Source organism: Triturus cristatus, chromosome 10 (genome assembly GCF_964204655.1).
Source record: "Triturus cristatus chromosome 10, aTriCri1.1, whole genome shotgun sequence".
In the NCBI taxonomy this organism is placed as follows: domain Eukaryota; kingdom Metazoa; phylum Chordata; class Amphibia; order Caudata; family Salamandridae; genus Triturus; species Triturus cristatus.
In genome coordinates, this window is record NC_140593.1 from 501,293,405 (window position 1) to 501,309,056 (window position 15,652).

The 15,652-nt window shown below is 44.5% G+C and overlaps 1 protein-coding gene across 3 annotated transcripts in view; it reads left to right on the forward strand.

Annotated features, from left to right (window-relative positions):
• The window catches only part of NCAPG2 (non-SMC condensin II complex subunit G2), a 403,487-nt gene that overhangs the window by 107,680 nt on the left and 280,155 nt on the right, over positions 1 to 15,652 (forward strand). For all 3 annotated transcript variants that reach the window (XM_085631953.1, XM_085631952.1, XM_085631954.1), the window contains exons 11-12: positions 8,018 to 8,143; positions 11,980 to 12,159. In XM_085631953.1, coding sequence (XP_085488079.1) covers positions 8,018 to 8,143; positions 11,980 to 12,159 — 306 coding nt within the window. The remainder of the gene's footprint in view (positions 1 to 8,017; positions 8,144 to 11,979; positions 12,160 to 15,652) is intronic.

Here is a 15,652-nt window from a genome sequence, read left to right on the forward strand (position 1 = left end):
CCAGGTGGGCAACCTCTAACGTAGCCACCTGGGTGCATGCCACATCGACGTTGGCATTGGAATCATGTTAGAGGGGGAGGAGGCAAGCTGTTTAATACCAAACCTGACCATATTCGCCGATACCATAATGGTGCTGGCGACGCAGTGTGTGCTCGGGTGTCCGTCCATGTTATCCTATAGACGGCTGAACACTTTTAGTAGTCCTTAATGGAAAGGGATACTATAGGGACATATAAACTTGCATTTATATGTCCACATCCTTAATACACTGCTCCTTCCCTCCTGGGCTTAGGAAATCTACCATGGGGGTGGCTGACAATATTAAAGATAGTGCTTGGACCTTGGCACACGTGGTGAGGGCAAAGTTGAGTTGGAGCAGTTTGCACTGTTACTGCAGTCTGCAATGGCAGGCCTGCTGTCATCTGTTTACTTGGGTCACTCACAGTGGCATAAATAGGGCTACAGGCTCTGGTGACCCCTTTAACACAAATGTCCTTGGTACCCTGGGTACCACATTACTAGGGAATTTAAGGGGGTTAAAGTCCTTGTCAATTGGGAGTATCAATTTACTACATCTTGTTTTAGGGAGAGAGCACTGTCACTGGGTCCTCGGCAGCAGACTCCAGTGCACTTTCAGAGTCATAACCATCAGCACTGAAGTAAAATGTATGAGGGTGACCATACAAAAATGGCACTTTTCTACAACCTTGAACCAAGGACCCCAGAGTGACTTCAAGGGATAGTCTGCTGGCCTCCTGATCTGAGCCTCAGGGACACTAAAGACTCTCCAACATTCTGCCCAAGCCCCTGGACCCAGCTGTAGTGAGTACCTGACCCCCAATTGGTGCTCCTTCAGGTTCTGGACCCTTGGTGTGGCTCACGGCAGCTGAACTCAAGCTTTTGGCCTCTTTGTAACTGTGAATAGCCCATTTGCACCGAAACCTCACAGCAATTTAACACAAAGCTTTTGCAGCCGTCTCTTTGTGCTACAGCATCGACCGCTAATGGGGAACCACCAATGCAAAAGTCCAGCAACACGACGCTCTCCCTGCTCCTTGCAGCCCTCACTGATGCGAACGGGATTCGTGGCACGAATTTGCAATGGTAAACTTCAGAGGGCCTAACCTGGTGACTGTAGCTGGCAAGCACTCCATCGCGGTCAGTCTGAAAGTGTGTTTTGGACTTTGCCCTTTTTTCGGCAGGTTCACCCCTGAACTTTTTGCCTTAAGCTCTGACATGGGGGTAGTGATTTTAGGCCTCTCAGCACTTTAGCACTGTGGCCCAGTGTAAAATGCGTGCGCGCTTTGAGTTCGTGTGGTGAGATTGGCCTGCCCTCCCATAGGAATGCATGGGGGATATGTGTGTCCATGGTAATTCCTGGTATGAAAGGAGTGCAGGGGCGAGTTTAGTATGTATGATCTCGAGAGAATAAATGCTGCGCAATGGTGTGCGCAGATTTATGGTGACTGGTGGAGAAATGCCACTTTTAGAAGTTGGCATTTCTGTGTGCTATGTGTCTGCCTGCCTGAATTGCATGTCTGGCTTGTGAGTGACTGGAGATGAGAGTTGTGGGTGGCTCCAGGGGCAGGGTGAGTCAGCCCAGTGGTGAATATAGAGATCTGCATCTAGATAGGTGGGAGGAATTGCACCTGTGCATTCCCTCCACAATGCTGGCTCCGCCCCCTGTGGTGTCTGATCACTGAGCCCCCACCTGACAAAGGGGAGAGGAGCTGAGCAAAACAAAGTGCTCCATATCCCCCCATAACCAGGCCTGACTGGTTTCCCCCAGCCCTGTGCACACAAAGGGATTTTGTAGTATAAATATAGGGGCTGTGACCCCCCTAAAAATGTGCTGTGCTAGATTTGTTCCTGAACCTGCGGGGCGTGCTGCTCCTGGGGCCCAGGGGGAGGCTGCCAGGAGGGCTTGCCTCCCTGGTCCCTGCACTGCCCCCTTCATCTATTTCCCGACTTGCTGCCAGGAGAAGACCTCTGCCGTCGCGGCCCGCCTGGTTGTGGGCGGGGCCGGAGGACGGAAGTGGAAGAGGCCGGGAGCATGAATGACAGTCAGAGACCCGGGCGGGAGCCTACCCCGCACCGGGATGTGCTGAGGAGGACGGGAGCCTACCCGCCTCCACGCGCTCCAGTGAAAAGTCCTGGGTCCCAGGAGTGGGCCCGGGTGAAGGGGAGAAGCGGCCGGAGAAAGCCGTGACCAAGCGACAACCCAGGCGGGCCTCCCGTGGAGAAGAGGGAGCCCCGCGGCAGCCGCAGTGGGACCGGGCGAAGCAGGAGTTCGCCGAAGAGCAGGGTGCCGGTCCCATCACCAGGGAGACCAGAGAAGTCAGGAGCCCGCGTGTTGCAGCCCGGTGAGTGAGTGAGGGCTGGGCGGGGTACATGGCCGGCACCTATTTTCCATGAGCGGATCCGCCTTTGTGGCCGCTCCAACGTTACTGGCATATTTGTTTTAAAGTGTCCCGGGGGAGTGGGGGTTCCCGAGGCACAGAGGTGCTGGAGCCTCTTTTAGTAGTACAGCAGTACCGCCAAGGCGGACCGCTGCCACGACGGGGACAATTATTTCCTTACGGCCCCAGAGGGGGGGCTCCCGAGCCATGCCCCCTTCCAGTTGGCATCTCCTACAGCTACTCCGCTTACTAGAGGGCAGCTGCAACGTCTTTGGGGCAAGTCGATTTCCTTCCAGAGAGCCCAGTGGGTGCTCCCAGATCGGAGCACATTGTCGTTGCTAGTTTGCTTCACAGCTGCCCAGCAAGTGGTAGGCAGCTACAACGTTCAGGCCATTCATTCTTTGGGGGCATTATTGAGAGATGAGATAGGACTGAGATGCACTCCTTTGCCCTAGAGCAATGGCGCACTTTGAGAGACTGCTGCATTGGCAGTCGCCCTGACATTGTGGACATAGGGCATTTTGAGCCCCCTTTTAGAAAGCCAGTTGGCCAGGGGGACTGTGAGGGTAATAGGGCGCCAGACCCTAATGTGGGTTATGTGGTGCTAGGAAATGTGATTCATGTACTATGATTTACGCACCCTGTTTTATGCATAATGCGTTTGTGTGAGGTTATTGTGTAATGCGTTTAGACTTAAGAGGTTATTGCATAATATGTGTATGCCAGTGAGATTATTTCCTAATGCGAATTATACTTAGACGGTTAGGGTTCAATGCGTTTAGACTTATGAGAGGGTTGCATAATGTGTTTATGCTGGTGAGGTTGGTGCAGAATGTATTTCACGCCTATATGTGATACTGTGCATAATGTGGTTTATGTTAGAGGCTGATGCTGAGTACAGTGGTTACCAGTGATTACTGGTTGTACGTTTATGATAGGTTTTACTTTTACTAAGTTCGCTTTGTGATGGTTCTGACAGTGGTCCAGTGGGCCCTGTCAGGTGTATATAATCCCTTGTAAATATGACATAGTGCCAGGTGGCACCATGTATATTATGTGTTTACTATTCTAATGTGTTATGAGAATACAAAGGCTATTTTTGATATAACCTTGTGTGGAGTTCCTTTTGTAGTGTGCCTGGGATGTTGTTGCTGTGTGCGTGCGCAAATGCTTTACACATTGCCACAGGGATAAGCCTGACTGCTCATGCCAAGCTACCAAGGGGGTGAGCAGGTGTTATCTTTGGTGTGTAACTCCCTTGCCCTGACTAGAATGGTGGTCTATGCCTGGCTTTGGCGCAAGCCTTAGCCAACTAGAGATCCCCTTTCTAACAGTGTTATTTCTTTTTTTATTTTTTTTTTACCAGGTCCAGGTTGACCAGATATCCTTAGTTGGCGCTTTGTGCTTTCTGGCGCTATTTTCGCTAAAATCTTTTTTTTAAAAATCATAACTTCGGTTCTACTGATTGGATTGTAGTTTTGGTCTTGTATTATTTATTACATTTTGCTCTAGTTTTCTAAATTGGTGTAGGATAATTTTTATGTGGTGCTTTTCACTTTATTAGTATTTGAACTGTTTAACAAATACTTTACCATTGCCTCGAAGTTAAGCATGACTGTTCTGTGACAAGCTACCGGGGGTTGAACTCAGGTTAATTTTGGGTTTGCTTGTGCCTTACCCCGATAAGATTTGTGGTTGCTGCTTGACCAGGGCGCTCACTCCAGTCAACCAGTAACCCAATTTCTCAGTGTGCTAGACCCATGATGGTTATGAGGTCATAAAATAGCACACTTCAACCTTGGATGAACACCAGCCTATTCTTTGCCAGTACTACAAGAGGCCCATTCATCTTTGAGTAGCCTAGACAAGAGTCTCTTCCCCAATCTACAATCTTGGGTTGTGAGTGAGCTTGCGGGGTCCCAATTGCAGGCGAACTGTCTGTCTAGTCCACTAGATTTTTTGCAACACGCCCTAGAGCTATAACTTCAGGTCAGTCAGTGGCACAAATTGTTCAGCAGGGTTATACCCTGCCCTTCACATCTCCCTACCTCACAGTCTACCTTTTTTCACTCACCTTAATGGATCATGCCACCATATTTCTTCCAAAGGTTTAATTGCTTTTGGCCAAACTCCATAGTGAGTGAGTTCGAGGCGGAGAAAAGTAAGGAGTGTTGCTCCTGCTATTTCTTGTTGTCCAAGAAAAATTGAGTACTCTGGCGGATTTTAGGTCTTTGCCCTCTGCACGTAATCCAATGCAATGACAAATTGAGGATGCTTACTCTGGTCGAGGTTCTTTCAACTTCTGCCCTGGATCTGAGGAATTGGGCCCTGTCGTTGGACCTACATGGCACATACCTTTGTATGCCAATCTTGCAGTCCCCTAAAACGCTACCTGCAAATCAGAGTGAGGTTTAAACATTTCCAGCTTAATCTTGCCTCTGTTCCTTGGCTGTTTTGTAAGGTAATGGCAGTGGTCTAGCTTCATGCGTCGCGGATTCCTTTATTTCCATACCCCGAAGACTAGCTGCTGAAGATAGGGTCACTTCAGCCTGTCGTACAGCACTTCCAAACTTTGATCACCCTTCTGCCATCCCCGAAGTTTTCCATCAGTAACTTGTCATGTCTGATCGCTACTTAGAGGATCCCCTTTATAGTGTGTCCATCATGCACACATTTGCGTTCAGGCCTTTCCTATCGCTGCAATGAGTCTGGGACTTTAAGAATGTGAACCTGGTGTTTTGGGCTCAATCCTAGGTTTTGGCTTTGATCCTTCCGAGGCTTCGTGAAATGCTGGCTACATGTATCCTCCAGGTCCCTCTTGATCGTTGGCACATGTGGGCCTTGCAATGGAACCTCCGCTTTCCGAGGACAAAATACCAGGGCTCCCGGTCAGACAGGATCCGTATATTGAAGGAGGCTCCCAGATCCTTCAGTGGTGGCATGTCGACACCACACTCATCAAGCAAGCTGTTCTCCCTACCTTAGCCACAGCAGTGACAGAAGAAGCATCATCTCTAGATGTGGAGAGCTGGGACTCTAGTCCCAAATGAAGCAAAAGCTCCAAGAGGTCTTCTGGAGCTTTGTTCTGTTTTTTTGGCACTGAAAGTCTGTTTATCGTTTATTAAGGCGGAGGCCTGTGCAGGTCATAATGACCAACATAGCTACTGTGTGGTACCACAACAAGCAGGGCAGTATGAGTTCTTCATCATTGTGTCAAGAGAGACTGTGCCTTTGGACATGGCTGAACAATTAGGGGAGGCTCCCAGGTTGCCAGTGTTCTGGGAGGATCACTCCGCGCCAGGGCAGATGAACTCAGTAGACCTCAGTTGGAAAACAAATGTAGTCCTCATTGCGTAGTGGCTAAGGACATTTTTGCCTAGTGGGGCATGCCAGCTGCATGTTTTCACCACTGCATCCAATTTACAGTGTCACGATTGTTGCACCCTGAAGTTTAAACCAGGATGGTCCCTTGATGGAAGGGACATCATCTCTCTGCAGTGAGGTGTAGGACTCCTGCACACCTTTCCACCACTTATTCTCCTACCCCTAGTTCGGACAGTCCGGAAGAACGGCTCAGATCATCTTGATCGCTCTGGATTGGGCCAAGAGAGAGTGGTACCCCAATCTGTTCAACCTGAGAATTTGCCCTCCAATCTTTTCACCTCTTTGGAAAGACCTTCTGTCTTGGCAATAAGGCAAAGCCTACACCTGCATCTTCACAACTTGCACCTCCATGCGTGGAAATCAAGTGCTGACACCTGTACAGTTTTGATTCACTTGCTGAAGTAGTAGATGTGTTTCTTGCGTCTACATGCCATTCTATCATATCTATCTCTTTGGGGCATTGGAGAATATGTAGCCTGGTGTGGGGACTGTCAATTGATCCACTGGAGGCCAAGTTGTACCAAGAGGACTTTGAAATGGGCACAAGTAAAGGTTATATATTGGTTAATTTCAGTCTTTTCTGTTTGCCTGATCAGCCTTTGCTATTCAAAGTACCATTTGGAATGGAATTAAAGGATTTATGTAAATAGTCCCACTGACACCTTCTACTATACCTTAATGCGACCTTAACTTGCTCCTTACGTTTTTTTAATGGGCATGCCATTCCAACCTGTACACAGCTGTTCTGTGCGACTGCTTGCCCTCAAGATGGTGCTTCTCATTGAAATTCTGCACTCTGCATTAGTAATCTGCAGGCCAATACAACCCTGTCCACCTCTAGTTTCTCTGACAAATTGATGCTGAGGTCTCGTTCTTCATTTCTGCCCAAAGTCTTATTGCCCTTTCATGTGGGATAGTGCATCACCCTCCCTGCAATTTCTCTCTATCTAAAGAGGGGGAGGGGTTTAACCAGTTGGACCCAAAGAGAGCTTCCCGCTTATAGATAGTGTTGAAAAGTGTACCAAGTGGATGACCAGATTTTTGTAAGGGTATACAATTAGCCATATCAAGGTGGATCATCCTGTGCATAAAGTCATGCAATGATCTAGCCAAGAAGGGACCCCCTGTGGGCCTACATGCTTGTTCCACCAGAGCAAACACTGCTCCAACATCATTAGTGAGGGGTGTTCCTTCCTTAGAAATCTGCTGGGCTGCTAAATAGGCGTCCATGCATATGTTCACCAATTAGTTCTGTCTCAACAGTCGTATCTGTTGAACGGGCAATTTCGCCTACTTGGTCCTGCAGGACTTCTTGGTTTAAGCCCACTATTCAGACCATCCAACTTTTTTGAGGCACTGCTTGGTTATCTGTTCAAAAGGTGAGCAAGTCAGTTAAATGTATCCATAGGAAGAACAAGTTATTTACCTTTCATAACTTTTTTTCTGTAATCTAGTCTAACTGCAGTTTGCTCATTGTCCTCCCTCCTATCCGTTCTGTGGAATGGACTTCTGTAACTGTTTAAAAGCTCCCAAGTTAGTTTTGGCACACTGTAATTTTGTTGTGGTTGGACTGCATCTGAGTGTGCTGAAAGTCCAAATTAAAGCTGATGCTTGTGTGTAGGGGTTTCCCTAGGTGCCCCTACACACTGTCACTTCCAGGGGTGGTGTGAGATGACCCGGAGTGCTATGGCACCATGTAATGGTGCAGGAGCAATAGCTTGAGGAAAAAATATCAAAATCCGGTCTGGCTTCTGAGGATATCCAAAAGGTAAGGAATTTGTGATTTGATATCCACCAGAAATAGTGTTACTGAAGGTATGTAACTTTTCCATCTTTTACTTGGTAGCCCATCCTTTACAAGTTCATTAAAAAAGGTCTCCGACATACTCATTGTCTCCTTGTGATCTTTTTGTAAATGGGTGGATACAGTGTATTTTCATTTACACTTCTCTCCCAAAAGTGTTAGGTTTTTGGACCTGTTTAGCATTCTGCTTTGTGTTTACTATTGAAACATTACAGTGTTCACCAATTTTTAATGTTTAATTATTAATGTTGGCTTTTCTTTTACTTGGGTTATAACTGCAATTATTTTGATAGCTACAGGCAATTACTTCAAAAACCCATACCATGATGTAGCAGACAGGCAGTGGGTTGCAGATTCTTGTAGCATATCCTTATTTTGAGGCAGTGAACATTTCCTACAATGACATAACTTGCATTTTTGTTTCCGACAGGCAGCAAATTCTGAGGTTCGATCTAATGCCGCACTGCTCTTTATTGAAGCATTTCCCTTGAGAGATCCCCATATAAATAATGAGGACATGGACAATGAAATTCAGAAGCAGTTCGAGCACCTTTTTGTAAGCATGCAATTACCTGCGCCTATTGCTCATTATTCTTCTTGATCACATTTTCGTGAAAACTCGGCTTGTGCAAATGAATGTTTTGCAGACATTTGTGTTTAAGTTCTCTTCTTGGGCAATTCCATTATTCAGGTCTGTGGTTTCCCAGTGTCTGTCTCCAGAGCCACTCCAGGACAGGTTAACCTATAGTCAGGCATGATTATTGATAAAAGGACCTACTATTTCACCATCTGCAAACTATTTAAAGTAGCCTGTTGTTTTGGCTTCATAAGCAACGCCCGGGCCATACTCATTGTTGCACATATGCACCTCTCAGATGTAGGCCATGTCTTGCGACCGGGGTGTAGGGTGCTCCTGCGCCCTTTCTGTCCATCTCTTATGCTTACATATTCTATCTTCTACTGCTGTACTTCATAGGATTGAACTCCACAGTTGCCTAGCATATTAATACTGAAGGCTTATTTCTAGACCACCAGACTTCTTTACCTGTCACACTATAATTTGAAGACCTAGTTTTCTCTTGTTTAATTTGAACCATTCTTAGAACCTCTGAATTTGATACTGCTTTTGTGGACAGCCCGCTCTCTTTCCCCACCATCTTGATGCAGGAGAAGTTTCAGTGTCTGTTTATACCCTAAAAAAATGTGAACTGGAAACGCTGCAACAGTCTGGGCACTATGTGTCTGTTTATGCAAAACAAACTATGCGCAAAGACAAATTTGACTCAAAACTTGAGTGTACAACTAAATTTACTTAATTTCTCTTTTTTATTCCTACCAGGAATTCACAAAGGAATTCCAGATAGTTGTAAGCAGTTTGATTGGGGTGGCGATCTCTGCTATGAGGTTGGACATCTCCACAGCCTTAGACCTCACTCAAAGAATTCAAAGTGGGCTTTTCAAGGCATGGTTTGCCTTGAAAGTTTGGAAACGCTCTCAAAAATGGACGTTTGTTGGCATTCCTAAACTTCAGCTTAATCCCTTCCCACTCTGGAAGTGGTTGGAGCACACTGCTAACGTAACTTCCCTTACAGGAAGGAGTGCAATAGATTACCTCAGATTTGAGAGGGGGGGGGGGACATGGTGCTTCTCAATGAAGAAAAATATTTTCCTTGCAGATCTCCTCCTTCCTCAAAACTAACTTGTAGACTTTGCTGTCCTAACATATTTATTTGGCCTGTTTTTAAATCTAGTTAGCACAATCAATGTCCTTTTACTTGGTATGAAGACTGTGCAGTTCCATTTAGTACACACACATAACTCTCTCTCCTCATCTATCCCCCCTAGTATATCTTGGAAGAGGTGTGTTTGGGAATATTGCCATGTTATGGTGTCACCTTTCATTTATGAAGCAAAAAAGAACTTCTGTGATGCATGCCTAAACATAGGAGTCTGCACTTGATATGCATTGGAAGAAAAAGGTTAACCCTATAAATTTAGAGAACCTGTTTGTATAAACAATGGTTCACAGGGAAATAAATATTTTAGAATTTCACCAGCCAGGAAACAAAATGCATACGTAAATTTTAATTTATATGAGGACAATTAATGTACACAGGGTCAGAAACAAATGTTTTCTTAGCAAAAAGAAAATTTCATTTGCTAAAAATTCTTGAATTATGTACTGTAATTGACAAGAACTAGTGCTCATGCTATTTAGTGAAAGGAAGGTGCAGTGAGGTGTGGTAGAATAAAAGGTGCCTCACTTAAAAAGATGGTTGTCAACGGGGTTTTGGGGTTGAAACGCCATTGACAACCAGTCTTAAATGGATTCCTCTTATGCTAAATAAAACAGGAGCGTACATCTTTTTAAGTGATGCTCCTTTTGGCCATACGATTGGTCTTTTGATGGTCAGCGGCAATCCGTGATGATGCTTCCGAAGTAACTACGGACGTGCTGGTTTGGCGCTTTCAGCTCATTTGTACCTGGTTCCAGGGGGTCAGCCAACTGACCCTTGGAGTCACTACTTTGGTCTTTACCCCAAACCAGAAGCCACTGGCACAGTCCTAACTTCACTAGCCCAAGGTGCAGCAGGTGCGGTTCAGCAGGTGGTGCAGCCTCTTTGTGCGGTCCAGGGGGGCAGCAGGGCAGTCCTTCTTCTATTCTTGTTCCAGTTCCGATGTGATCTTAGATTCAGAGTGCCAGAGGTTCCATATCTGTCCCACGAAAGTGCCCTCTGGAGACAACACAGTCACTAGCCAGTGGGCTACCAGGCCCTCTCCCTTTTGGTGATGACTTTCCAGCAATGTGTGGCACCTAACAATCCCAGAGTGCACTATTCTTCCCACTTCCAAGATGTTGGCACCCTTGTTAGAAGCTTTGTAGCCCACCCTAGTGGTGTGGCTACCTCTGGGGTACATGCCCACAGGAAAACTGGTTTGGGCATTGGTTTCCCCTCTCTGTCCCTTCGCCAGCCCATTTACCTGAACAAAGGGCAGTCTCTAAGAAGTGTGATGGCCATTTGCCCACCAAAGGTGGCATCTGGTTTGGAGCTCGCCTTGTTGGCTAACCCCCCAAGTGACTTCCTATCAAGGGAAAGTGCCACCTAGCCCTTCAGCAGGCTGCAATTGTTCCTAAGCCTGGGAGTCTTTCATCCGACTCCCCAGGCGGGCAAAAAGCTGTCTGTTGGAGAGGGCCTGTGGGAGGCCACTGGACCAGCTGGGTCACATAGTGCCAATGTTCTGAAAGTTGCATTGCTTTAGTTATGACACTAAACTCGTCCTGGGCATCAGGACAGGTTTAGTGCCACGATTAATTTGATACCTTACAGTACCCAGTTAGGTAGCGCCATTCAGACGTTAGCCAGGCTGAGGTGCCAGCCGGTAACCGTGCATAAGCCAATTGGTCTGCGAACTTTTCCACAGCAAGCAACAATTTAGAGGTGTTGCTGCTAAGACATGTATAAAAACATATGTCTTACTTATTAACATATAGCACTCAGCCGTAGGCCTCAATAAGTCTTCCTCAGGGGAGACTTACATATATTGTTATAGGAAGTGGTATATTTGCCATTGGTTTGAATAGCAATGTTGAACTGCAGTGTAACCACTGCTGTTCCAGTCTGCAGTGTCTGGCTGAGAGCCATTTTGTATCTTGTAACACACAGGGTGGCACAAACAGTGCTGCAGCCCAGGATGAACACTCTGCCTTATGTGACCTTGGTACCCTGGGCACCATACACTAGGGACTCCTAAGTAAGTCATTACTTGCTAATGGGGGACAACCAATTTGACATACACTTTGTAAGGGGTATGAGTAGCAGAACTCCGTGCTTTCTCAAAATCGAAAAACGAGCAGCAGTCAGAAAATGTGGGGAGAACATGCAAAAAGAGCAATTTCCTTACAATATCGTAACTATCAAACTGACCTTCAACCATATGGCACGCTCTCTATTCCTTTTACTTTTTCCTGTAGTATAGTACACACCTAAAGGGCAAAGTAAAGGAGCTGGTGAGGGCTAGCCTAAGTTGGTCTACTGAACAGATACATTTTACATTCCATATTTATAATCAAAGGGGCCGAAGGACCCTTTGATTCCCATATTTATTATGTTTTATAACTTGGTCTGCTTCCGCCCTCTTAGTAGTAGATTGTGATTGCTTAGCATTTCAGCATCACTCTCCTTTGGGTTTTTCTTTTGACATAAAATGGCGTGAGCACACTTATGTTTTACTCAGTAAAAATCAATTAAAAGTATATGTATTAGCTTTTTGAACATTTGAAGATTGTCACGTCAAATGCTAGTTTGAAACTAAATCTCCATCTGTTGTCATAAGAGAGAATTGTCTTTTTCTCTCAGATTTGCATGATGGATATTACTGTGTTTCTTTTAGAATCTTTTGGAAGATACTCAACCAATGGTTCGATCTACAGGTGTGCTTGGAGTTTGTAAAATAACAGCTAAATATTGGGAGATGATCCCACCACAAATCCTCACTGATCTATTGAAAAAGGTACTTGGAGACCTCTCTTCTGATGTTAGCTCAGCTGATGTTCGCTGCTCTGTTTTCAAGGTAAGACCATGATCTTGTATGTAGTAAAAAATGTGTTGCATTGTCGCCCTCTTATGTGCCTTGTGGATACAGAAGCAAATAGACATTGGGTCTATGGGTGACCAAAGCTGTAGAATCACTGTGGGTGAAATAGATACAAGAGGATGAAAAAGACAATCGTTAGGCTTTGAGCCGTGAAATTTGAGATGGGTGAGTGAAAGGTTGGGCCACCATAATACAGCTCAACAGTAGCAAAGTGATGATGGGGCCCCTGCAGTATATACTTAACTTTCACTTCCATGTCTTTTGTTGACTAATGTTGACTGAAAGTGGGATACTCTAAGTTATGACATTGAGTTGTTATCAAACCTAGTTTTTCTCTTGTTGCTTTAATTGCTCAGGTTCGTCTTGCTTCATTGTCTTACCTCACTGCCATAGAGGTACCTTTCAAAGTAATTTGCTTGGTTCAGATGTAGGGGATTTGTGACAAACCTGGTCAAATTACAAAGAGAGGCAGGCATTCCCAAATCGAGCTTATAAAAGACAGCAGTGGGGATGTGTTGGCACAGGCCACTTCGCTGGGAGGATCTTTGAACTCGTTGCCAGCTAGATTTCAAAAGGGAGGGTCCAGGTAGAAGAAGCTTGGTGTTGATCAGCTTTTTTCATACGAGTCACAGAAATCAATAATTCATGTAACAGATCTATGAATAACATGGTTCGTTGGTATCTATCCATTTCAGACCAGAGCTCCAGGCAAAACCTTTGCTTAATCATAAGCATTTTGGAAGTGGTGAATGTCATCTCTGGGCAATCCGAAAAGTGGCCCTTATATTTTGATGTGTGTACTAGAAATTGCAACATGGGAAAATACCCTAGTGATCAGAGCAAGGTTTCCGCCCTCACGCTTTTGACTTTTTCTACCTCTCAGTATTCCTATCCTCTGCAGCAAAGAATGCCTGCAGCATCTGCTGTTTGTGGAAGTAGGTAAAACCACTTATAGGGAAGAAACCTTAGCAATATTACCAGAAAGTGAGAGGAAGTAAAAGTTTTATTTCAGATATTTTGTGATGGAAAAGTGTTCCAGCCCTTCGTAGTCTTCAGACAGATGAACTGTTTCATAGACAAACAAAATTCAATAAGCCTATATTCCTGCCACCTTCAAAATACTCTGCAGTCACATTATATACCTTCTATTCAAATTGGCAGGCTAATATTGTCAGTTCTACAACCAGAGTTCCGGGAGTCATTCTTGTTCCATGGGTCTTTGCAGAATATTTGATTTTAGATGATAGAGTTGGTTTTCTAACAATAACTGGATGGTTATTTCAAGTAAGCACTATATCAAGTGGTGTTTGGTGCCAAGAAGAAACTTTGATTTCTAAGTCTTCTGGAGTGTAACGTGTATTGTCAGGCTCACTGTAACATAACAGAAATTTGTTGGGCACCATTTACCATTTTGAAGCATTGTTATGATGATAGTAAGATCATGCAAACCTCTGCTAACACGTCTTTGTGTACACATATGATGTCACAGTAAAGGCTGAACTTGTATCCATTTGAACAAAAATGGCTCAAATGGTGGATACAGATTTTGGCATCGAAAGTTATCGTCAGTCATGTTGTTGCTTTGGATGACAACGCCTAGAGCCAGGATGGTATTTCCATGAATCCTAATTCGAACCGACACCCACCTTTGATGATTCCACTCCACTATGAGACAGCAAAACAACAAACGTGTATCACCTTCCTTGAATTAAAAGATATCTGTGAGTTCTAGGGAAAGACAGGAGATTGCAGGTATTGACTGGTAGCATCACCACAATGCACTGCATACACAAAAGGTGGACATGGGATCACTTCCTCTGTCCAGAGAAGTCATTCATTAGTGGGCATGGTGTCAACCTTTGCATATTTCCAAAAGCAAATCACATCCATGGTGTAATTCACACCACTGCTTAGCCCTGGTTGACATTGTAAAACTGGGGATCCCATGACTGAAATTAGTTGTGATGCAGACAAAAATATAATGTTCAAACTTTGCACCAGAGTTCCTATATACAGGAGCAGATGCCCATCTGTTTGACCTACTTTATTGAATGGTAAACATTGTTTATGTAGGCTTCTCATCATTTCTCATAAGGAGAGAAGTGTAAAAGCTCATGTGATAGAGTAGCAAAACAATGCTGATGGGATTCTCCTAGGAAAAGCAAAGGCCATTCTTAAATCTTATTCAGGTATTTATACAGCTGTACTTTGAATTACTAATAATGCCTAACATTCTTGCAATGTAAAATATAGGTTTGCTCTTTGTAATCTGTCAAAGTTGGGTCCCACAACCTAGCTTGTGAACTTTTAGAGTTTATCCACTTAGACTTGAAGGACAACTAAATACAGATCCTACGGAATCCAGAGCAGTCACAGCCAGAGGTAAATACCATTTCTTTTTAGAAGAGTTTTTGTTGTTGTGCGAATAAAGAAAAAAACACCCAGTGTCCTCTGTGCTGCTGTTTGCTCAACTGAGACTGAGAGGTGTCCATTTTATTTCCCCTAGAGGCCTTTTCAAGATGCTTGAAAAAAAGCTCAAGATTATTTTTGATAGTCTCTGTGGGGTTTTACCTAGGGGGTCACCTTGAATTGGGAACAGAACATTACTCTCTTGTTCTTGGTTGTGTCGCTTTTCAAACCAATACTTAGTTCTGGGATATATTATGTTCCATGGAAGTGTGTGTTGCTGGTTGTCATCACATCAGTTTCAAGGGTTGGTGAGTCAAAGGAAATGACACTCACTGAAATTTAGATCTGCTTTACACATCAGACTACCTTTATTTCTCAGTTCGAGAAACCTGTTACTCAAGCTAGAAAGGCCCTCAACATTATAACCTTTCAGTAAAACATACAGAAAACATGGAAATTAAAATATGTTACAGCTGCTTGTCCGGTACAGCAGGCTTGAACAAATACTGACTAGTTTAGTAAAGAACTGCAAGTGGGATTATCAAATGCATAAAGCACTGCTATAGGAATGAACACAGACCTATTAATGTTCCCAATATAAGGCACTCCGGTGATGCCTTAGTTATCTATGACAGTAATTCAGTTTAGCAATTCGCTGCAAGAGATCTACAAAGCTGTTAAGATGAAAATCCATCACGTTGTTAACACTGTCTGTTTATCCTCACCTCATGACTCATTGGCTGAGATTTTAAAAAGCCCAAAGACCGGGGTAGGCTTCTAAACAAAAAATGTGTGGAGTAACAATATATTACTAGAATATTGTAAACACGCATGAATCTATGACATTTATTAATGCATCAATGTTGGGGAACTACAGTTGTAGATGAGTAACTAATTTTTTTATGCCATTGCCAAAAAAGTACAACAGATAATGTTTCACTGTTGTCAGCTACCCAAAATGTTAGTTAACTAACTGTATCGTTAGAACCCAGCTCCTCCTTTATAACAACGACTGTCATCCAATCTCCTGAGCACAGGGTTTGTGTTTGTACTCCATCTT